The 24,908-nt window shown below is 41.3% G+C and overlaps 1 protein-coding gene across 1 annotated transcript in view; it reads right to left on the reverse strand.

Moving 5' to 3' along the window:
- The window catches only part of SLC9A8 (solute carrier family 9 member A8), a 61,789-nt gene that overhangs the window by 23,121 nt on the left and 13,760 nt on the right, over positions 1–24,908 (reverse strand). The window contains exons 3-8 of the mRNA XM_026664986.2: positions 23,487–23,567; positions 18,585–18,643; positions 16,990–17,073; positions 15,730–15,831; positions 8,622–8,656; positions 7,697–7,840 (exon numbers count right to left, since the gene is read on the reverse strand). Of these exons, the coding sequence (XP_026520771.1) occupies positions 7,697–7,840; positions 8,622–8,656; positions 15,730–15,831; positions 16,990–17,073; positions 18,585–18,643; positions 23,487–23,567 (505 nt within the window). The remainder of the gene's footprint in view (positions 1–7,696; positions 7,841–8,621; positions 8,657–15,729; positions 15,832–16,989; positions 17,074–18,584; positions 18,644–23,486; positions 23,568–24,908) is intronic.

Genomic DNA, 24,908 nt, shown 5'->3' on the forward strand with positions numbered 1-24,908 from the left:
AAAATGGGAGGGAAAAAAGCTTATATTGGAAGGAAGGAAGGAAGGAAGGAAGGAAGGAAGGAAGGAAGGAAGGAAGGAAGGAAGGAAGGAAGGAAGGAAGGAAGGAAGGAAGGAAGGAAGGAAGGAAGTGAATATATTTCATGAAATGAATATATTTCATGAAAATATTTCCAGATCCTAATGTGACTAAGGTGGGAAGAATTAGATCCATGATAAATCAGATAATATTAATATGCATGTGTGGAAGCCATCCATAGAAAGCTTTTAAAAATAAAATATAATGATATCCTTAGGCATAGCATCCAATTAATCAAGAAAATTTACTTTCACCTGCATAATTTTCAAACCAAGCAATCAGAAAGTACTTATTTTGCCCAACATATCCTACTGATTTATTAAAAACTGAGCCTCGTAAACTTCTATAAAATAACTCTGTTTCTGGTCTCAAACTAGAAACTAATACAGCAACAAATATAAGTCATGAAAGCAGAATGAATTTACACACCAGCTTCTCATAGAATTTTAAAAACAAATTCATAAAGACTATAGTGCTGAAGAATGTTCCCAACACAAATTCCTGCCCTTATATGTAATTAAATATAGGTTGTACTTCGGTGGTTCCTAAGAGAAATAATAATTGGGGCTGTTTTATATGAGAGTGGGTGGCAAGCATCAATGTGACAATTAAGGAGGAGTGATAGTTAAAAAGCATGCTAACCAAAAGAGCATAAGTGCATATTATGCATATTTATTGCATTAAAATAAGTAGTGTTTAAAGGGGACTTCCGGTTTGTCGGCTTCGCTAGCGGCAGGGATTCGCGATTCTGTGCAGGGATTCGCGATAGCCGTTTTGGTGCCTCCGATCCAGACGGGTTTGGAGGCTAAGGCTGCCCTGCAGGGGCGGCTGAAGACAGGGGGGATCCGGAGAGGGGTTTGGGGGTGCTGCAGACCCCCTCCCCGGCCGGCAAAACCCCCTTTTCTCAAGACGGTGCAGCGGCGGTCCGTAATGGCCGCCACAAAGAAGCCGGCAGCTGGGTAAAAATGTGCAGGAGGAAGAGGAGAAAGTTTTTTTAAAGTGAAAGTTTTTCTTGGCTGACCCAGGACTTTAAGACATATTTAACATCCTGAAAATTATGGCTTTCTGAATGATACTTTCCAGAAGAGAACTATAAGCGGCAATTTTGAGGTGCTGAAAGGAAAGTTTACTCTCCTTCCCTATGGAATCAACAAATGGATATTGAGAAACTTGTCTTTTTATAGAAAGTTAAAACTTGCTTTCTGTGATAAGTGGGAAGGGAGAGGACAATATATATATATATATATATATATATATATATATATATATATATATATATATATATATATATATATATATATATATATATATATGGTGTTCGGCTTGGTTCGGGTATTTTCCCACGTCATTGTAGTTGTTCTTTTAAAGTTGTAGCAACGTTTCAGCAGAATCTCATCTGCCATCATCAGGCTTCTGTATTGTGTCCGTCTGTGAGTCAGACTTTTACAGTAGTTTCAGATTTGAATTTGGGGCAGCCTATTGCTGTGCCAGAATGGTTTTTTCTTCATCCTGATTGGTTGGGAGTCTTGGTCTGTGTTTATTGGTCTCGGAGTTTGCTGTGTTCTGCTTGATTGGTGTCTCTAATATCTTCTGTCTGTTTTTGGCTCTTTTTGTATCTTGATTGGCTGGCAGCATTGTGTTGCTTTAATGGAGGCCTTTAGTGCAGCTTGGCTTCGGGTAAATGGATGGCTATCATTAGTTAGGAAGCTGGGTTTCATCTGGGTGCCTGGTTGGGATGTGTTTGAGCTGGAGGTATCAGGGGGGATCTGTTTGTGCCCAGGTGTTTGCCTGGCTTGTGGTGTGGAGATTTTTTTGTTTGTGAGTGCAGGCTTCCAAATGATTGACAGCCTGGTGGAATCATCTCTTCTATTCATGCTTTCTGGTCTTTTTTCAATCTCTATGGCTTCTCTGATGATTCTGTGATTAGGGTTTTCTATAGTGGCCAGGGTTTTGGTGCCATTGAAGTTGATGCTATGACCTGTGGCTTCCATGTGTTGGACTAGTGAGGAAGTGTGTTCCAGCTTTTTGACTGCATTTTTGTGTTCATCCAGGCGGGTGCTTATTCTTCTATTGGTCTGTCCAATGTATGTGGCCGGGCATGATGCACAGGGGACTTCGTATATGCCTTGGTTTTCCAGGTCAATTTTATCTTTGGGGTTGCTAAGGATGGCTGCTATTTTTCTGTCTGTTTTGAAGGCAGTCCTGATGTGATGTCTGTGTAGTACCTTACTAATTTTGTCTGTAGTACCTCTTATGTAGGGCAGGACAGCTGTTCCATAGGTCTGTTCATCTTCTGGGTCTCTATTATGTTTCAGTGTGTTTTTGTGGATCAAGCTGGTGATTTTGCTTTTGTGGAAGCCGTTGGCTGTCAGTACTTTAGTCAGGGTGCATAGTTCATGAAACCCAGCTTCCTAACTAATGATAGCCATCCATTTACCCGAAGCCAAGCTGCACTAAAGGCCTCCATTAAAGCAACACAATGCTGCCAGCCAATCAAGATACAAAAAGAGCCAAAAAACAGACAGAAGATATTAGAGACACCAATCAAGCAGAACACAGCAAACTCCGAGACCAATAAACACAGACCAAGACTCCCAACCAATCAGGATGAAGAAAAAACCATTCTGGCACAGCAATAGGCTGCCCCAAATTCAAATCTGAAACTACTGTAAAAGTCTGACTCACAGACGGACACAATACAGAAGCCTGATGATGGCAGATGAGATTCTGCTGAAACGTTGCTACAACTTTAAAAGAACAACTACAATGACGTGGGAAAATACCCGAACCAAGCCGAACACCATACATGTAAGTACCCGCGAAAACTTAAGAAAACAAATATCAAACCTCTACGGGGAGGAAATAAACAGCCAGATCAAAACCTACGAGAAACTGGAAATTAAAAGAGCAGGAATACTATGTGACCTCCAATTCCTACGCAGCTGCAGAGACAACAATACTACACCAACCTGCTTCAAATTAACATTTCATCAAAGCACAGCAGCCACTAAACGTATCCTGAAAAGAACTGAAATGGCTTTACTAAGGAACGAGCTCCACAATAAGAGATTCCGATTAGATCAGTTAAACAAAGATTTGCTAGCACTACACCTGGAACTGAGCAGCAAAATCCACCCTCTACTTTGGGACAAGATAAAACAACTTACAACTTGGAGAGCTGATTCTGAAGGCATTTACAAACAAGAAAAATTATTGAAAAAACTAAAGAAATTAGAACATGACAAGAAAACCCCAACAACTCACAACAACACCTGAAACAATTAGTGCACAACGTTTCCAACAGAGAACTCACCAAAACAGAAACAGATGTCCTAACCAAAGGATTCAATTATGCTATAGCACCCCAAAAATCCCCACAGAATCCATCATATGTGCAGTAGAATCCAGCCTAACTAAATTAAATACAGATGAAGCTGATAAAATAAGACACCAAGTTACCAACATCTTATGCACAAGCAAACCACCAAAAAGCAACTTACAGAAAAATGAAATCAAAGCACTACAAACCCTGAAAAGAGATAGCAGCATAATCATCCTCCCAGCAGACAAAGGGAATGCCACTGTAGTAATGGACAGAAAAGACTACGAAACAAAATTGACAGACCTACTCCAAGACTCCACATACAAACCCATAAACACAGACCCAACCACATATCTGGAAAAATTAACCAAGAAGAAAATTATAACCAGCCACATAAGCAAAGAGATCCAACACGCGATCATACCCAGAGAGAAATCTTCCAGATGCCCCAAACTATACGGCCTCCCAAAAATACACAAAGAAGGCATACCTCTCAGACCCATAGTCAGCTCCAGAGGAGCACCACTACAAAACCTAGCTAAACACCTAGCAAAAGAGCTACAGCCCCATGCTGAAACAGCAGCTTCTCATGTAAAAACTCATACCACTTCTTGGAAATGATCAAAGATCTACACGTGGAGCAAGAAGATCTGCTTGTAAGTTTTGACGTGGTTTCACTATTCACTCAAGTCCCGATAAAAGAGACCCTTGAAATCATCAAAAATAAATACCAACCAGCTAAACACCTCATGGAACTAACAGAACACTGCTTAACCAACACATATTTCATATACAAAGGACAAAGATACAAACAAATAGAAGGAGCTCCCATGGGATCACCACTGTCACCTGTCATTGCAAACCTGTTCATGGAAGAATTCGAATCCAGAGCCCTGGCCAATGCCATCCTCAAACCCAAACTATGGTTAAGATACATCGATGACACATTCGTGATTTGGCCCCATGGACAAGAAAACCTAAACAATTTCCTAACACACCTAAACAGCGCACACCCCAAAATCAAGTTCACCATGGAAACAGAAACAAACAAACAACTACCATTCCTAGATGTACTAATCTACAAAAAAACAGATGGCACACTAGGACACACCATATACCAGAAGAAAACCCACACCAACCGCTACCTCAACGCCCAATCCCACCACCACCCAGCACAGATAAACTCCGTGGCTAAAACACTAATTACCAGAACCAAACGCCTGGCAGACAAGACACACATTAAGACTGAACTATGCACCCTGACTAAAGTACTGACAGCCAACGGCTTCCACAAAAGCAAAATCACCAGCTTGATCCACAAAAACACACTGAAACATAATAGAGACCCAGAAGATGAACAGACCTATGGAACAGCTGTCCTGCCCTACATAAGAGGTACTACAGACAAAATTAGTAAGGTACTACACAGACATCACATCAGGACTGCCTTCAAAACAGACAGAAAAATAGCAGCCATCCTTAGCAACCCCAAAGATAAAATTGACCTGGAAAACCAAGGCATATACGAAGTCCCCTGTGCATCATGCCCGGCCACATACATTGGACAGACCAATAGAAGAATAAGCACCCGCCTGGATGAACACAAAAATGCAGTCAAAAAGCTGGAACACACTTCCTCACTAGTCCAACACATGGAAGCCACAGGTCATAGCATCAACTTCAATGGCACCAAAACCCTGGCCACTATAGAAAACCCTAATCACAGAATCATCAGAGAAGCCATAGAGATTGAAAAAGACCAGAAAGCATGAATAGAAGAGATGATTCCACCAGGCTGTCAATCATTTGGAAGCCTGCACTCACAAACAAAAAATCTCCACACCACAAGCCAGGCAAACACCTGGGCACAAACAGATCCCCCTGATACCTCCAGCTCAAACACATCCCAACCAGGCACCCAGATGAAACCCAGCTTCCTAACTAATGATAGCCATCCATTTACCCAAGCCAAGCTGCACTAAAGGCCTCCATTAAAGCAACACAATGCTGCCAGCCAATCAAGATACAAAAAGAGCCAAAAACAGACAGAAGATATTAGAGACACCAATCAAGCAGAACACAGCAAACTCCGAGACCAATAAACACAGACCAAGACTCCCAACCAATCAGGATGAAGAAAAACCATTCTGGCACAGCAATAGGCTGCCCCAAATTCAAATCTGAAACTACTGTAAAAGTCTGACTCACAGACGGACACAATACAGAAGCCTGATGATGGCAGATGAGATTCTGCTGAAACGTTGCTACAACTTTAAAAGAACAACTACAATGACGTGGGAAAATACCCGAACCAAGCCGAACACCATACATGTAAGTACCCAAAACTTAAGAAAACATATATATATATATATATATATATATATATATATATATATATATATATATATATATATATATATATATATATATATATATATATATATATATATATATATATATATATATATATAAAGATCTTGTTGGAGGAGATGCCTTAAGGATTTGAAGACTGAAATTTATTGTAATAAGGCTTTAAAATACAGATTTGGTCGTTTTTTTTGATTGATATTACCCCAGGAAGAGAAAGTGAGAACTTTGTTTTGGCTTGGACTGAGTGGTGACTTTGGGATTTTGGGACTGTTCTAACTTTTGAAACATCTTGGTTGTTGTAAGAAGAAAGAGGAAAAAAAGAAAAGATTTATAATGGCTTTCTCCGTTGAGGAACTGAGAAAAGAATATGAACAAACAAAAAGAGAGGGCAAGGACGCTGTAAAGGAAGCTTTTCTCTTTTTAGAAATGGCGCTTGCTATTTATCAACAAACACAACAACAGATGGAGGAGGAGGAGGAGGAGGAGGAGGAGGAGGAGGAGGAGGAGGAAGAAGAAGAAGAAGAAGAAGAAGAAGAAGAAGAAGAAGAAGAAGAAGAAGAAGAAGAAGAAGAAGAAGAAGAAGAAGAAGAAGAAGAAGAAGAAGAAGAAGAAGAAGAAGAAGAAGAAGAAGAAGAAGAAGAAGAAGACATCTTTGATGAATCTCAAAATTTAATTAAGAAAGAGAGGAGAAAAAGAGGAAGGAAAATGAAGGACTTAAGATTTAAAAAAACACCCAAGAAAGAGAAAAATAAGATGCAAAATCAATATAATGCTAGAAAACAAAAGAAAAAAGGAACACAACAGAGAAGGGAAGCTAACAAGGCAGAGGCTAGGAGAAGGGGGGGTAGAAAGGCCTGGTGGGAGAAGAAAGAAAGGGAAAAGGTGGAGAAAAGCCACAAAGCTTTGAAACCAGATGGGAAAAGAGGAATTTTTTTTAGGGACAAAGGGTAATGTATAATTTGTTTAAAAAAAAGATTCTGCAAGGTACATAAGATGGTACTGTAGCATGTGTATTAGAAATAGAAAATTAGAATGGTTTAAGAGTTAATAAGAGATTAAAATATTGAAATGTTTAGTAATGTATTTAATCATTTTGGATTTATTATTTTTCTTTTTTAAAAATTAGTAGATAGAATGTACCAAGCAGAATCAGATTGGGTATTAGGTGTTATTTTAAATGTTAATTTAGGGGGATGATAGAAAGGCATCATACTCTGATTAGTGATTTCAGGAGAAACTCTTTTTTCTTTTTACTATAGGGAATGAGACAAATGGATAATAAAGAATGGACAAAAGATACAAATATAATGACTTAAATTAAAATGAATTAAATAAGACAGAATTAAGAAGAGTGAAATGTGTGGAGAAGCTAATTTAGAAGATATAGAATGGTAAATAAAATAGGTAATGGCATGTAAGATGAGCATGAATATAATTGAAGTCCATGTAGAGAGAGGTTTCTGGGGCCAAGTTACTTTCCTAAAATATCTTTTATATTTTTGTGTTTTGTGTGTTTATGTATGTGGGAGAATTAATAAAACCTTGCAGAAATATAGAATGAGAATAATGGTAACCAAGTCAGAGAGAAATAGATGATAATTATAAATTGGATAAATATAGAGAAAAATAATAATAGTGAAATTGGATAAGAGTAAAGAGTAATAAAGAGAAATTGGATAAGAGATATTTGTATGCTCATATGGAAATGGTCTAAAATAGAATTATATTGTATAAAATAATGTTTTATTTGACTTGTAAAATTTATAATGGAAAGAGTTTCATGTATTAATGGTTAATGATGGTTTGTTTGTCTTTAAAATTAATAAAATTTGTTTTAAAAAAAAGAAGAAGAAGCACATTGCTCTTTGTCTAAATGAGCATTAATTTTAAAATATATTTTTTTCTTCCATGTACATAAATGTACTTACTTTGTCAGGACAATTGAAACTGCATCATTGAGCATGCTTTCTCCAAAGACCAGCATGTTAAGCACAGGGTCCACATTAAGAGCATTAAAGATAGCAATAGTAGCTACTGGATCAACAGCAGAGATCAAGGAACCAAAGGCAAAACTGTTAGGAAATACAATTAATATATAAACATAATGTCTGAATTATTAAATGCGATTGAGGTTTGAGGCTTACTCAAGCCTGAAATGCATCAGTGGATTTAAATCATCATTAGCCTGGAATGCATGAATGTTTCTTCTCATTCTAAAAGAAGATGAATCTGAGCCCATGTAGACTAACAATTATCAACAAAAATATAAAAATAGCATATTTTTTCAAATATTTAAAAGCAACCTGCTCAACGGCAGATATTCATTATATCATAATTAATCTAAATTTTTAATTTCATATTTATTATTAACTGGTTGAACTTAATTTCTTTTCTGGTTTAACAGGACAGCCCCAACACCTTTCGAGAACTTTTATCATCACATGTATTCCTTCGATTTAAAGATAGCATTTTAACAAACAATACACAACATAATATATAATTACAATGGTATCTGTCTAATCATTGCTGTTAGTTCATCAAATCCTTAAGATATAGGTAACCTAAGATATAGGTAACTGTTCTCTTCCAGTAATCTTTCAGCCATTTTCTAGGATTTTTCAAAACTAATAAAGATTTAGCCAAACCATGTGATGCAAGTCATCTGGTGCTGTATATTAAAATCAAGAAGCAATGACCTCTTCTTTACAGTTAAAGGGCTATACCATGTTAATATCCTCTTTTATTCACATTTCCACTTACCTACCTAAACCCTATTTAAGCATTATATCATCACTGAACTCAACATTGGCTACTTACTCTTACAAACACACAAAGATTTCTCTCAAAACTTACCTGTCAGTCATATTCAGTTTGTAAATTACATCAGCCTAGAAAAATTGAGAAAAACAGAAATATCTTATAAAAGTTAACTCTCCTCTTTTCTCCTCTTAAGGAACTAGCATATTTGCTCAAGAATCACAAAGTGAGTTTGCTTGTTTGAGCTTACAGATGGATTCTCTGTTTTCAAAAATGAGGAAACTGCCAGATTTACTTTCCATGAAGATTTCTTCAAACAATAAATCTTCCATTCTCACCAAGGTATTGCCTTGATGTGGATTTTTGTATGTTTCAAGAAAAGCTGCCTTTTGGTCTCCCTCAAGAGCCTGGCATTCAATAAAGCTGTGATGAACATTCCTATGACCTAACTAATATGTTGCAATCAAGAAGGGTTGAATTTCTCCTAAAATACTGAAGACACTCGTGCATTCAGAATGAAATGCAAAAAAAAAAAATCCTAAAGTTATTAATTTATAGTTCAATGAAGCATAGAACTGCTCACTGCAGCAATTTCATTTTTATAAGATCATGGAATTAAAGATTACTAATCAATGTCATTTATGCCCAGACTAACAAACAGTGCTTTCAGCACATCATATCAATCATTCAATCAGAACTGAAGAAGCTTCTTGAATGAGAAGTGATACATCTTCAAGAAAAAACGAAGTCCACTTGCCTTTTGAAAAAGCACCTTTGAGTCAAGGTCTGCATATCGGAATTGAAAGATTATGGAATTAACCAGTTATGGTGGTCCCAGTAGTTATTGACACACTGGGTGCCATTCCCAAAAAACTTAAGACTATAGTTAGAATTTCCATCAGTCAATTACAAAAGGCCACACTGCTTGTATCTGCAAATATATTACATCAATACATTACAATAGCTTAGGTCAAGAGTGTGTCAAACTCAATTTTATTGAGGGCCAGATCAGCAGTTATGACTGTCCCCCACGAGCCCGAGGGATGTAGTCAGGGAAAGGGGTGTGGCCAGAGTGGTCATGACCGACTGGATGTGGTCAGGGTCATGGCCCGCTTGATGTAGCTTGCATGGGTGGTGCCTGTGGGTTTGGGCAGGATTGGGGAGGGAATCCAGGGGTCTCCGATGGGTGAGGTGGTGGGTGGGAGGCTCGTCCCACAGGATGAGGTGAGACAAGGCAGGGGGAGGGGCAGTTTGCCATCCTTTGTGTGTGGGGGGGGAGGAATGGTTTCCAGCTGTAGACACAGCCTGCCAGCCCCCCAGCTGGCATACACTGTTGCTCCAGAACCCGCTGCCAGCACCGGGCTGGCCACCCAAGCAGCAGGCGGATGCCGTGGGAAGGAACGTGATGTGGACCACTGGACACGCTTACTCTGTCCCATTGCCCTTTTGGCTTGTGGTTGGAGAGCAGGTTGTCACTGGTCATCTTTTCCTCAGCCTCCTCTTGCCCTTGGCCTGTGAGTGGAGCATGTTCCCTTCGCGCACCCGACTGCAGCAGTGGCTCCCCCAGCAGTCCCTGAAGGAAGCAAGGGAAGGCACGGCATTTCCCTGTCTAACAGACCCAACATGCGGCGTCCGGCTGGGCTTCACTGAAGTGAGGTGCAGGGCAGGATAGGAAGCGGCGGCCATCCCAAGGCTGGACTTGTGCCCCATGCACTGGTTCAGGCAGTGCCCTGCCAACTCGCCTGCTTGCTATCTCCAAAGCCATGCCTTTCGGGAATGACGGCCCAGCAGGGAATTTGGCTGCAATCCTCAGCTCGGAACAGAGATGTAGCTGGGGGGCGTGCAAGACAGAAGGCTGCCTTCAGTTCAGGGAAGGGACTGTAGCCTTGGGGGCTCTGTCTGAAGGTGCTTTGTCAGTCGGGTAGCACCCTGAAAGTGCTCTGGAGCTGCTGCTTGCATGGCAGAGTGGGGCTCGGCTCTCCTTGACGAGCAGCCCCAGTGAAGGAGATGCATCACCGGGGGTCTCTACTCCTGGCAGCTCCTGGGTGGCAACTCCACCACCGTTCAGCAGATCCACCCAGCCTGAAGGAGGCAAAATGGTCAGTTAAAAACCAAGTAGAAATGGTAAAAGCAGGCAAAAGGTGGCCACTGTGAGCAAGGAAAGCCCGATCCGAATCAGCGCTATGGCCGCCCAAGCCCAGCTAGGATCGCATGCCTTTCCCCCATCTCTGCTTGGTCTGGGTAACCAGGACTCCAATGAGAATCTGGCTTTCCCCACTCGTGGTGGCCTTTTTTTTTTTTGACTGCTGGGCCTGGGCCGCAGCTACTGGCGGCCAAGGTGCCGAGGTGGATCGGGTGTATGAGGGAAACACATTGTTCTAGCTGGCCGCTTTGCCTCCTTTGGGCTGGGTGGGTTTGCTGAGCAGCGACAACAGCCTAATGGACCTGTGCAAGCTGCTGGCGGCCTCGGTGGTGCCAAAGTGCATTGGATGCGGGAGGGGAACATGCTCCACCCAGCGGGTCAAGGGCAAGACCTGCAAGGGGGCCAAGGAGATGACCAGTAGCGACCTGCTCTCCAACCACACGCCAAAGGGATGGGACAGAGTAGGCAGCAGCCGCCCCACACTCTCCTAACCTTGTCTTCGCCCGCAGTGGCAGCAGTAGCTGAAGTCAGAGGCACAAGGGAGAGAAAAGCGGCCTGGCCTGTTGGATCCGCATTTAATTAATTTCCCCAAATATGCAGTAAAAAATAAATTTAGCTTTTGTTCTAATCTTGTCCCCTTTCTTGTCCTGGCTCTTTTCACTTTTTAAGAATGTAGCACTTGCCTCTGAAAAGCTTTACCCCTCTGGACTAGATTATTTTGCAGGTCCCTTCCAACTTTACCTTTCCAAAATATTACATGGACTCTCAGCACAGACAGTCCTATCCAGTGGTGGGATTCAAATTTTTTTACTACCGGTTCTGTGGGCATGGCTTGTTTGGTGGGCGTGGCTTGGCGGTCATGTGACTGGATGGGCATGTCCAACTCAGCAAGGTGGTGCGGCACCTTGTTGCGAGTGACATCGAGTTGGCCGCACCCACTCAGTCACATGACTGATGCTGCAGAGACAGGGTGATTTCCTACCTTCCCACCCTCCTCCATCCTTGGGCTGACAAAAAAGAAGCCAAACTAAAGATCACAACTGCCTGCCCAGTCTGCCTGCCAAATGGGTTTTGTTTTGGGGTGGTTTTTGTTTTGTTTTTTGCCAAAAGCCTGTCGGAGATAAATTTGCACCACCAAATCTTACTGTACCTCGTTGTTGCAGTGCTGCCTGTTGCTGCTGTGGGTGCTGCTGCGGGCATCTAGCTGCCCAAGTAAAGAACTGCACCGGCTCAGGGTGACTGTGAGGAGCAAGAGGGGAAGCCAAGGCACTCGCTTCATAGCAGTCAACTTCATTCTCTCGTGCTCCGGTTAGGCGTTCCCGGCGTGTACAAGGAGCGTGAAGGGAGGCAGACACCGCGTTTTAAAAGTCAGAGAACTTTGCCCAAGACTTCTCATGTATTCAGGGGCTACATCTCTCCCAACGATGAGTTGGCGGCGATCTAACGAAACGTCTTCCAGCTCTTAAAGATCGACTTTAAGAGCACCCCAATGGAAGAAGCCGAGAACGAGAGCAAAAGTAGCGGGGGCGAGAGGAGCGTGTGATGGGTCCCTCCACAGTCCCCTCCCGGGTGACAGCCAGGGCTTTGGCACCTCCTCTTTTCTTCAGAGGCACGGTATCTGTCTCCCTTCACACTCCTTGTGGAGAGACACATGCCCGTCACCCCCGCCGCCACTACTCCTGCTCTCAGTTCTCAACTTCTTCCATGGGGGAGCTCTTAAAGTGGACCTTTAAGTGGTCTCAGGACATCCACCCACCTGCCCGGCGCCCACCCTCCCGGAGCACGCTTTCTTCCTTCTCCTGATGGATGCACCTCTTCTAGCCCGGCCAGCCAGCAGGTGGCCACATGTTCAGAGGCTTCTCGCCCCCCTTGTCGCGAGATGCCTGCAGCTTCTGTGTGCTTTTTTCGGTGCGGCTTCTGGACTGCATCCACACAGAAAAAAGCACGCCCCATCCTATGTGCTGGGCCCAGCAAGTCCGAGCAGCTGGTGCATAGAACAAGGCGGCGCCAGACCGTTGGAGAAGTGGAGCGAAGCCTGAGATCAGTAGCTGCCTCTTTCAGTGCAAGAAGCCTCCCCCAACCGGCCAGCTGCTCTCCTCTTTCTCTGCCTGTTTGTTCTGTATGGCCGAGAAGGAGATGACCAGCCGGCCAAAGGGGTGGTTGCTGGAGGTGACACTTTTTCGGTCTCCAGATGCCTCTTTCGGCGCAGAAAGCCTCCCCCAACCAGCCATCTGGTCTCCTCCTCCTCAGCCATACAGAACAACCAGGCAGAGAAGGAGGAGAGTAGTTGGCCGGTTGGGGAAGGCTTCTTGCACTGCGAAAGAGGCGGCTAATGATTGCTGGCTTCACTCTGCTTCTCCAATGGTCCGACACCATCCTGTTCTATGCGCCAGCTGCTCAGACTTGCCAGGCCTGGCACACAGAACAGAGCATGCTTTTTTTGGTGCAGCTGCTGGACTGCAGCCACACCGAAAAAAGCACTCAGCAGCTGCAGGCATCTCATGACAAGGGGGGTGAGAAGTCCCGGGACATCCACCCACTCACCTGCTGGCTGGCCGGGCCGGGCTGGAAGTGGGGCATCCCTGGGAGAAGGAAAAAAGCATGCTCCAGGAGGGCAGGCAGGCGGACGGATGTCCCGGGGCTGCTGCACAAGCGCACTGCATGTGTAGCAGCTGCACACACAGTGCGCATGTGCAGCAGCCCTGGGACATCCGCCCAAGCTGCACCACAGCTGCCATGTAGTAGGGAAAGCTAGGAGAGCAACTGGGTGGGTGACCGGGTTGAGGGCATGGCCAGCCAGGGGTTGCCATCGGTTCAGCGACTCACGCCAAATCACCGCTACCGGTTTGCCCGAACTAGTGCGAACCAGTTGAATACCACCTCTGGTCCTATCTTAAATTTAAGCACCTTCTGATTTACTGCAAGTATTAAAGTATTGGCCTTTGCGCAACTGCGGGTTGTGCAGCAGTTATGCCCTTTCCTGGATCAGCGGTCCCTACTCACAGTCACTCATGCCCTGGTCACTTCCCGTCTTGATTATTGCAACGCGCTCTACATGGGGCTGCCTTTGAAGAGCATCCGGAAGCTCCAGTTGGTGCAAAATGCAGTGGCCCGCATGGTTTTATGCAAACCCCGGTGTGCACATATGTCACCTCTCCTGCAGGAGCCACATTGGTTGCCGATTTGTTTCCGGGTGCAATTCAAGGTGCTGGTTATCACCTTTAAAGCCCTTCATGGCTTGGGTCCGGGTTATCTAAGGAAACATCTCTTGTCAATAACATCCACTTGACTTATTAGAGCAAGGAAGCAGAGAATGTTGCGAGTCCCACCTCTGAGGGAGATACACCTGGTGGGATCCAGAAGAAGGGCCTTCTCTGTGGTGGCTCCATCTCTCTAGAACATCATTCCCCCAGATATTAGAATGGCCCCCACTCTATCTCTCTTCCAAAAGGCACTGAAGACCTGGTTTTGCCAGCAGGCCTGGGGAACCCAGAGAGGGATGGAGCCCATCAGGTAGCTAATGTGATCTGCTATCATCAGGGAGGGAAATGGGAGTTGGTTTTTGATTTTCTGTTTTTGTTTTTTTGTTTTTTCCCCAAATTTTGTTCTATTGTACTTTACTAATTTATTTGATTCTTTTTGTTAGGTTTTTATTGTTTTTATATTTATTTTTTGTTTTAAATATGGTTTTACATTGTGTAAGCCGCCTCGAGTCGCCATGGGCGAATAGGTGGCAATATAAACTAGACAGACAGACAGACAGACAGACAGACAGACAAGACAGACAGACAGACAGACAGACAGACAGACAGACAGACAGACAGATAGATGCTGGTGCTATCACCTTGCTTTGCATTATGTTTAATAAAGATACAGTCTCTGCTGTGGCAATAATTAATTACCTGGGAATTCCCCAGTGGAGATACTCTGCCTTTCCTCTGCTGCTCTGGGATTTAATTAAAATCATCTGAAAGTCAGACTACAGTTCCTGTTTTAGCTAGGGAAACAATTACTATTGTTTCCTTATGTAAAATGCCAGCAACTTGAAAAGTAAAATGATGTCTATGACGAAGAAGATCCAAGGGACAGGATAGTAAATAACTCTGGGAAATCAATTTCAGATTTTGAATAGCCAAAGGATAATATGTCATTGAAAGATTCTGAAATGCAGTAATTCCAGGAAACTGTAAAAAGCAAATATCATTTTGTCTTGTAAAGCACTACTTCATTGATTGATTGATTGATTGAGCCTCCTGATCTAGATTATGAAGTTTTCTTGGCAAGATTTTGGAAGTTGTTTGCCATGGCCTTCTTCCTAGGATGTAGAGAAAAAGGCTGGCCCCAAGGTCAACCAGCTGGCTTCATCCATAAAGCATGAGTAGAACTCCCAATATTTTGTTTCCTCTCCTGGTGCCTTAACTACTACACCGAACTGGCTCTCAAACATTGGTTTAATTTATTATTAGCTTTTGCATATGTTTAAGCCCTTATGAAGCGATTCTCCAATAAAAATACCATTACAAAAGTGTATATTAGAAGAAAGTATGCAAAAAATTGAGATTGTCATAAGGGTAATATTAAAAATGTATTAGGTATAGTTGCTTGCAAAGAATATGTGTGCTAGAAAATCTGTATACAAAATCCGTACAGGAAATTTTCAGTTCCAACACTATGAATAAACTTCCTATCCATACAAAAGTGTTTCACTTTCTTCTCCTGATTCCATGTTGCCTAATCTGCTCTAGTTAGAGAAGGAAGGCAGTAGGCTAAGAGGAATTCCTTTTGCAAATGAGGAGTTCACTCCTCTGTTAGGAGAAATGCATGGAAAAATGCATTCAATTATTATTATTATTAAAATAATGCAACTATGAAAAAATTGGAAAGGGGAAAAGTATTGAGAGAAATCAAAATGGATATATTCATTCACCTTTACCAATTATTCCAGCTATTCTCTATCATTTCTGTCATTGGTTAAACTCCATTCTACATCCTTAATTTCTGGAGAGCGTTCCACACCACAACAAAGTCCATGCATGCAAAGTTCTCCATGCACAGTCTCACCTGACCAAGAAAATAAATTCCTCCGCCAACTATGAAAGCTGAAATAGCTGTCCCAATCACAGAAAACAAGGTGATGGAGCCTATGTTCTGGAAGAAGTTCCCCTAAAATAAGAAAGTACAAGAGAAATATAACAAAAGAGAGTTTTGAAAATGCTATAAACCAAAATTCACCTGCAATAAGTATCAGGATCAGAATCCAAACAAATGTAAACATTAATGATATATACCACATAATTAGGCTAAAAAATAAATTCAATAAATAAATACACGGGTTGGAGAAGCACAGGATTCTTTTCCTCATCTATCTGTAAATATTGGTAAATCATATATATCCAGCATGAACAAACTGGACTTTCAGGTTACTATTTGTGCAGGTTGAGGCTCATCTTTGCTTTCTTCTTTCTTGTTTGTTTAATAAAGTTGCCCTACTCAATGACAAAACTGGGCAGAATAAACCAATAATAAAAACCATATAATTAAGCAGAAAAGAAGGGACTGGTCCTCTGCCTCTCCAGAGAAGAAAACCATCCAGAAAAAAAACAACTGTAAGAGTTTCACCACCCATTCAAACCCAAGACCTGGGGGGGAAAACCATATATTGAATGGCCTTTAAAACTAAGGCACTGGAAAAATGAGGAAACACCTACAGAAGAAGATGTAATTTTAAAAAATAGTTTGTACAGAAATTGACAGATTGACACTAAAAATAAAAGAAAAAGAAGACATATTTTCGAACATGGGACTTGTTTTACAAATGGTTGGATAGTAGAGATCGAAATTAGAAGTGGGAAAAGTATTAGAAGAAGACAGTTCAGCATGCCAATTGGGCCTTTCCATAACTGGCTATCTCTGATAATTTCTTTCCGTTACTGAATGGACCCAGCCATGGCACCCTATGTGTGACCTTCAGCAGCTAGGGAAAATGAGGATGTAATAAAAAGTTGCCTGGTTTGTAATTTCAATATTCCTTTCCACTTCTTCAGGAATGACACATTCAAACTCATTCTGGCTAACCACAGAGAGCAAATATAAAGGGCAGGCCTGGCATTTATTGGTCCCTCAATGATGTGGGCGATGTCAATGAGTTCCATAAATTCCTGAGCTTTTAGAGGGTTTTAAATGTTTGTAATCTTAATAAAATGTAATATTGCTTGTGGTTGGTGGATTTTGCAATATTACTTTGTGCTTGTTCTACTATTATAAATGACCTTGAGTAGGCTGTATACAAACAATTGTAACAAACAACCAAAAAAAACTCACTTTGTGCAATGAATACCCAGATTCAAATATAATTGGCGGAAGTAAAAGAAGAAAAAACATATTAGGACGAAACATTTCTTCTTCCTGCAAAATACCACAAACAAAAAGATTAAGGAATTATGAGAAAGGGAATAATACCATATTGGAACAAAGATAAATCCAGCATCTCTAATACTTTTATTACAGTATGTACCACCAAGTGAGTGTTGATTCCTAGTCATCATACAGATAGATTTTCTCCAGGATGATCTGTTCTTAACCTAGTCATTTAAGTCTTCCATTGCCATTTTAATTCAGCCCATCCATCTTGTTGTTGGTCGTTTTCTTCTTCACTAGTCCCACCTTAGACATGATAGTCAGCTGAGTGAACAACCCACCTCACAGGGTTGCACTTGAGGAGAAAATAGGAGGAGGAAGAACTGAGAAACCTCAAAGAATGTACTACCCTAATATCTGAATTGTCAAAATAGGTAACGTGATAACAAGGATAATATAGTGAAGTAATGTGTTGTTATTAAGTATCACCCATTGGCATGAAGAATCTAAAATTCTATATTTAAAATTAGGGATACTTGAATTTAAATATATAACAGAGCATGTCTTTTGATTGTTCAGAATGCAGTTTTTAATTGAATGTGACTAAGGTGAATTTTGGGTTTTTTTTAACCTGTTGCTGGGCTTTAAAGGACTAAATTTACTTACTTTCCCCCTTAACCTACCACAAGTAAAACAAACCTTAATCCTTCACTTCTTAATTCCCCTAAATTAGACTGAAAATGCTGTCCTTGTTCATTCCATGAGATTGCAAAAGGAGTATAGTTGACTGCAGGTCAACTATAGTGGGCTGCTGCCGGTTCGGATCGGATCGCCTGTACTGGTAATTCCGCCCACCGGTTGGGCCCGCCCACCTGCCCCAGTGTTATCTCTTCCTATATATCTGGCTCGCTCGCCCCACCCACACAGTCCAGCTGCTTTCCGCACCTTGCCCACCCTACTCATCGCAGCTGCCACGGGCAGGAAATCCCTGTCTTTTTGCAGCCGCACATGAAGGGGGTGTGCGTGCATGCGCTCACATTTTCGGTTCTGCATTGGGCGAACTGGTTGTTACAGATGTGCAGCCCACCTCTGAGGTAGCCCATTGGTCGCTTAGGAAATCTCAGTTTTATAAAAGTACAAAAACATTTTAAGATTAACAAAAAGTGCAAAGGAAAAGAGGTTCCCTGTTTCCCTCCAAAATGCTCAATAAAAACTGAGTGGTGAGTGGGAAAGGAGTTTATGGAATACAAAATAGGCAGAAGACATTTTGCAATGTTTATTATGCATCCTGTTTTCATGGCACAATAATGAGCTCAATTGCTGTGTGATTATTATGCCAGTTATCTCTGATGTGACCTATGTGTTGGATTATAACTCCTAGAATTACCAGCTAGCTGTTTGTACACCTTATTGAACTGAGATGACCAATAAAAAATTATTCCTCTTTTAGCAATGAAGAAAAGAATATTAATTGGGAGTTGGGCAATTCAAGCTGAATTATTGAAAATAAGTATGACATCAATTATATGATAAATGTATGGTAAAAATTGCTGATATACCTTCCAGTTGGCCAGCTTTTGAGATTCTATAATTTTTATAACAGCACCCATCAAGATACCTAAAAAGAAAGAGAAGACGAAGAACAATTCATCTGTTCATGTGATCATTGAAAGTTGTAAGCCATTGCATATGAGTCATCTAAAGGTAAGTATCGTCTCAAACAGTGGTCCTGTATTTCTTCCTCCTCATCTTCATTATGCCTTGAAATTTTCTCATAAAGCTCTGACTTCTGGGCTTATCCTGTCTTGAAGTTATTAATAACAGAACCAATCTGCTGAGATACCAGAACAGGAAACTGAAAACAGCTTTACAGCTGCTATTATCTGCTCTGATATCAAAGAACAATTTCACAATTCCTCGAGTTAGACAACTAAAGAACTTAGCATGTATTTATTTATTTGTTGCATATACACAACAGTTGTCATGTAACTTTAGGCAATTGACAGCAAAACAATTCAGTAATATGAAAAGTAAATAGGGAAATAAGTAAATAAAGGAGGGAGGGAGGAAATCACATACAAATACCTATAGTTGCTAGGTCAAAATTCACCTCAACCCATATAAACACATATTGATGACTCATGCCTTAGCGACTGAGGGAACACTCTTATTTTCAGGGCATTTCCTAAGGCCAGCAAGCTCTAGTTATCTGGACTTCTGTCCAGCAACAGAGAAAGCATTTCTCTGTTGCTCATATCTGTTCTCATATTTGTTATCTAATACATGCTCGACAAATAAATAAAAATTTCAGAATTTTAATTTTGAGTTTTTGTTGTTGATTACAAAAACTAAGTGAAGCAGCTACCTTCAGTTATGCCATTTCCAATTAAAAGGAAAACTGTTATGACACAATCATGACCATGTTCATGTAAGTGATTCCCTTTCTTCTTATTAAATCTGTCCTCAAAACAATTACAATTTTTATAGCAAGTCTTGAGAGAACTGGATTTATGTAAAGAGGAAGAAAAGGCACATATATCAATGACACAATAATGATGTTGATGGTAACCACTATTTCTATGTATTCAACAAACTATGGGACAAGCAGGTGATGCATCGTGATCATGTGGAACTGCTTATTTTGCTCTTCCCTGAAACAAAACTGCTAATATTATCTTTTAACTCATTTGCATTCCCACCTTTTGACAATGCTCTATAGAATGTTCTTTGAAGGGCTCTGGAGTAGCACAAGAGTACCACTACAACATTTCAAGGAGGTGGTAAAGTATTCAGACTGTAGATTACAAAATGTAAATGTGAATTACATTTAAACCAGCTTTTATGGTTTGTAATACTGGCCCATTTCTCTCTGTCAGAAGACAGCAATGGCAAATAATTTCTATACTGCTGCCAAGAAAAAAAAGTATCCATGGAGTCCCCATGAGACAAGATTGATTCATAGTCATCTTTAGTTCCAGCAAGCAGTAACACCTAGCTATTCTGTCCATGCTTATAAACTAAGAGTTTAAATGTACTTGGATGGGAAACTGAAATTCCAGACTATAAACTAGCCTGGAAAGTCCCAAAAATATCCAGCCAGACATTAGGAGTTGTGCTCAACTTAAACGAATGAATATATTTACCTAATCACAAATGAGGGAGAGAAAGGATCATAAGTTTATCTCATCATAAATTCTTTAGTTCTGTTCATAAGAACTCTGTCTGCCTCCCTCTAAATGAGAGCACTCCAGAGGTGGTATTCAAACGGTTTGCACCGGTTCTGGCAACCCGGTAGCAACAATTTGGTGTGGGTGACAGAACCGGTAGCAACTTCTGGCTGGCCATGCCCCAAACTGGTACGGTCGCCCAACGGTCTCTCGCCCCTTCCGGCTGCTCGACACTCGAGTCGCTCATCTTTTCCGGCTGCTCGAAGCTCTCCCCGCCCACCCCCGCCCTATATATGTTGCTTTCGCCATGTGGCCCAGCTAATCACCTCCCAGTTGCCTTGTTGATACCCAGTCAGCTCACCAAAGGTAAGCAATGCATGCCGCCCACTGACCCTTCGCCTTGGCTCAGGGGCCGGGGCCCCAGAGACCCGCACTATTCCGAGTCCCTGGAACCACCAGCTGCCTCAGCTGGGTCAGGGAACTCGTGATTCCCCAGCTCCAGCCTTGCCCCAGAGCCACTGCCCACTCACTACCTGCTCTCCCTTAAACGCGATGCATCACCCATTTTACCCTCCTTCAGAGGCCCAGGGCTGGTCCAGGGCTGAGAGCCGCTGGGCTCCCCGCCAGCCCACATCTCGCCCCCCTCGCCATGGCAGAAAGTTCACCCGATAAGTTCTTCCCAGACCAGGTGTGTGTGTGTGTGTTTGTGTGTCATGAGAGAGAATTTGGTGTGTGTGTGTAAGATAGAGACAAGGGAGGGAGGGAGGGGGGGGCAAGAAAAAGGAGAGAAAGAAGTAAAGAGGAAAAGAGAAAAAAAAGAAAAGTAGGAAGGAAGGAAGAGCAAGAAAGAAAGGAAAGGGGGAGAGAGAGAAAGAAAGAGAGAAAGAGAAAGAAAAAATGAAAAAATGAAAGAAAGAAAGAAAGAAAGAAAGAAAGAAAGAAAGAAAGAAAGAAAGAAAGAAAGAAAGAAAGAAAGAAAGAAAGAAAGAAAGAAAGAGGGAGGGAGGGAGGGAGGGAGGGAGGGAGGGAGGGAGGGAGGGAAGGAAGGAAGGAAGGAAGGAAGGAAGGAAGGAAGGAAGGAAGAAAGAAAGAAAGAAAGAAAGAAAGAAAGAAAGAAAGAAAGAAAGAAAGAAAGAAAGAAAGAAAGAAAGAAAGAAAGAAAGAGGAAGGAAGGGGGGAGAGAGACAGAGAAAACTCTGTGCTATTATTTTTAATTGTTCCATTATTTATCATATATTAATATTTTACACTGTCCCTACACCTAGAGTGATTTTACTGCCTTTCTTTTGCCCAGGTACTTTTCAGGGTTTACATATCAATAGTCTAGACTCTAGGTCTCATTCATGCAGAGGTCTCATTCTTGCGGCCCGCGGGCCAATTGCGGCCCACAGGACGATATCCTGTGGCCCCCACCATGATATGAAAGTATAATATCCCTTATGTGGCCCAGCCTCACCCAGACTCTCATAATATCCCTTATGCGGCCCAGCCTCACCCAGCCTCTGCCTCCAGCGGCCCCCAGGTAAATTGAGATTGAGACCCCTGGTCTAGAGCATAAATACATGTGTGTTTAACAGAGTTGAAAGGGACTATGGAAGTCTTCTAGTCCAATCCCCTGCTCAGGCATGAAAAACTGAGGTCCTGGGAACAGTGTAAGAATAACACTTAGAAGGGACCTTGGGGGGAACCCTAAGCCATTTCAGAGAAATGGCCGTCCAGTCTTTTCTTAAAAACCTCCAGCGTTGAAGCACCCAGAACTTCTGGAGACAAGAAGGTCCATTGGTTAATTGTTTTCACTGTCTGGAAGTTTCTCCCTATTCTTAGTTTGCTTCTCTCTCTGTTCAGTTTCCATCCATTGCTTCTTGTTTGCCTTCTGGTGCTTTAGAAAATACATTGCCCCCCACCCTCTTTCTGGCAGCCTCTTAAAAGCCTATTGCCTATCACACTCTTGGGCAAAGCATGTGAGTCATTTCCTCCTTTCAGTGGTCCATGAAAGTACACCTATAGTACAGAGATAATAAAGTCAAAAAAATGGTGAACAACATTTTTACGGAACTATAGATATGTTGAGGCTGGGTGTGACAAGGAATGGCTGGGAGGGGAGGGGCCAAGTGAGGCACCCCTTGATGTGAGTGACATTGAGTTTGCCACACCCACCCAGTCGCATGCCCACCCAGTCACATGACCACCAAACGCCCGCCTGGTCACATGTCCACCAAGCCACACCCACCAAATAAGCCACACCCACAGAACTGGTAGTAAAAAATTTGAATCCCACCACTGGAGCACACATACTGTTTATGATGCAAGTTATCAGATTTTATACTTTTTCCTGCTGATGCCCTAGAAATGTAGCACAGCTGTTAATATATTTATAGGAACAATCTGCACAATGGCTGAAACAACAACCATAATCCAGAAAGAGTTTGCTACTAATGTTAGGGTTCTCAAAATCCAGCTAAGACCAATCCAATTACCTTCATATCTGTTGGTCAATACCATCCATCATGTGCAATTAGTTTAGCTAATCATCACATTGGTAGATGACAATGAGAATTACAATCCAGAATATCTGGATTTCAAAAAAAAGTAAAGCATACAGGATGAGGAGAAATAACACTCAGACTCAGCTGGGGAAGTGCTCTTCTATCCCAACTCTATTCTAAAATTGCAAAACCAAATGCTCCCACGATAATTTTCAGAGTATCAATCACTTATTAGACAAGGTAAAAATGAGTCCCAGAATGCTCAAGATTATATCTTTCACAGCTCTGATCGATCTCAAGCAGAGAAGATGTTGAAACTGCCAACAGCAGTGCCAGATCTACAGAGAGGGTTTTGGATATTGCCATTCCTCCTTGCACAATAATAACCTGCATCCTTCACTCTCTTAAAACAAATATGTATAATCATCATGATTAAAGAACCTTCAAATCTGAGGGCTGTAGGTCAATACCCTTGTTCAGGCATGATAATCAGTGACTGCCCTTCTCACAGTCTCCCATGTCCTGGCCATATAAATCTGTCTAATAAATTGTTTAATAAATTGACTTGGAATCAATCATATTATTTCTCCCCTTCACACTAGTGAACTTCACAGGATTTTTCTGTGGAAGGGGGGGAGCAGAGAAAACTACTTACGCTGTGTTGAATCTTACGAAGAAAATGTTATACAGGCAAATGACAAAAAAAGCAAACATTGAATTAAATTACAATCTGGACTTTGAAAATATTAGTGACCGTCATTTATTCAAACGGAACAGAATAAATTTTCCTTCTACTATCAGTACTCACCTAGAGAAACAACAGCAACACTCTCTGGCAAGAAATGCAGTCTGTATCTTATCAATAAATGCACCAATATGATGCAAATAGCTGAAGAGAAAGCAGACAATATTTAGAGTTATTTAACAACAAAATTCTTGATCAAACAAATTCTGCCATTATCCTTTGAATTTAAAATATGAAGCCTGAAAAAAGTTGAACATTCCTAAAAGAGAGCCAGTTAGTTAAATGCTATATAATAACTTTTTAATATTTTATATGGGCTTACGGGCACATATTTTTGTGAGTTCTGATCAAAAGCAATGTAACATAGTCATTATCATGTCATTATCATAGTCATGTCAGTTTTGGATAGAAGAAACATTGATGGCTTTGATCCAAACAATTCTTTTACATGACATATTGTATTTGGAAAAAGTCACTTCTAGGGATTAGTCTAGAACAGTTCACAATGAGATGTGGAGAAAAGAGCAAATACCTATTGGGGGAGGGGCAGTTAGCTGCTAGGAGGAAGAACCCTAACTTCTCTCATTTATGCAAGAAATCCTAGAATCCAAAGCTACGTATCCAATTATAAAAACTGTAAGTTCTTGCAATCTGTTATATTTTTAACTAACAATTCAGGACAACAGATTTTCTTCCATGTAAACATGGAAGAAAGTAGCATCACTAAAAATGAGATAGTTGGGTCAGAGGCAGCCAATATTTTTAGATCAGCAGGCATATTTTTTATTATGAGAATCTGTTGGAGCTCCTGTAGCAAAATACTTGCCATAATGGACATGGGGAACCATAAAAACACCTGTTTCCAGATGATCTCTTCCAGTATGGTCTCTGTTGTGGGCTCTTGATGCTTTCTGAACTTGGATGCTTTCTTGCAGATATTGCATTACCAAACTAGATAACAACATCAGTGCTAGAAGGGAGCAGGAGTTGTATTTGTCTGTATTTATAAAGCACATTTTTTTTTAAATTTGGCAAAATTTAACTGTTTTACCAACTGTCCCATCTTTCATATTAAGAAACATAAGTAAATTAATTGTCAGATCAGTTGTATGGTCATCCGCTACCTGGTCTATTTACTTTTCTATAAATAATTGAATTAACATTTTAAAAACTTAATGCTTTAACCTTAAGCTTCACCTTATTGCTTCTGAGAATTTTCCCACTGAATTAATATCATTGAACATTGTGAAAGGCCTCTAGCCAATATTTCTTAATATTTTGTGAGCACATAACAATATGAATATTACTCACTCATTTTCCTAGAAGCATGTGGCAATAAATCTAACAAAACTATACAATAACATCAACACAAGTAACATAGGCAAGCATCTACCCAGTTGTGAAATGTAATTATTCTTATGCATGTGGCATTGTGTTTTTTATTATTACAAAAGACTCTACAAAATTTAATGTTGCAAGGATTTC

This window comes from Notechis scutatus, chromosome 3 (assembly GCF_049901735.1).
Source record: "Notechis scutatus isolate UNSWTSFEM ecotype Mainland chromosome 3, rNotScu1.2, whole genome shotgun sequence".
NCBI lineage: Eukaryota > Metazoa > Chordata > Lepidosauria > Squamata > Elapidae > Notechis > Notechis scutatus.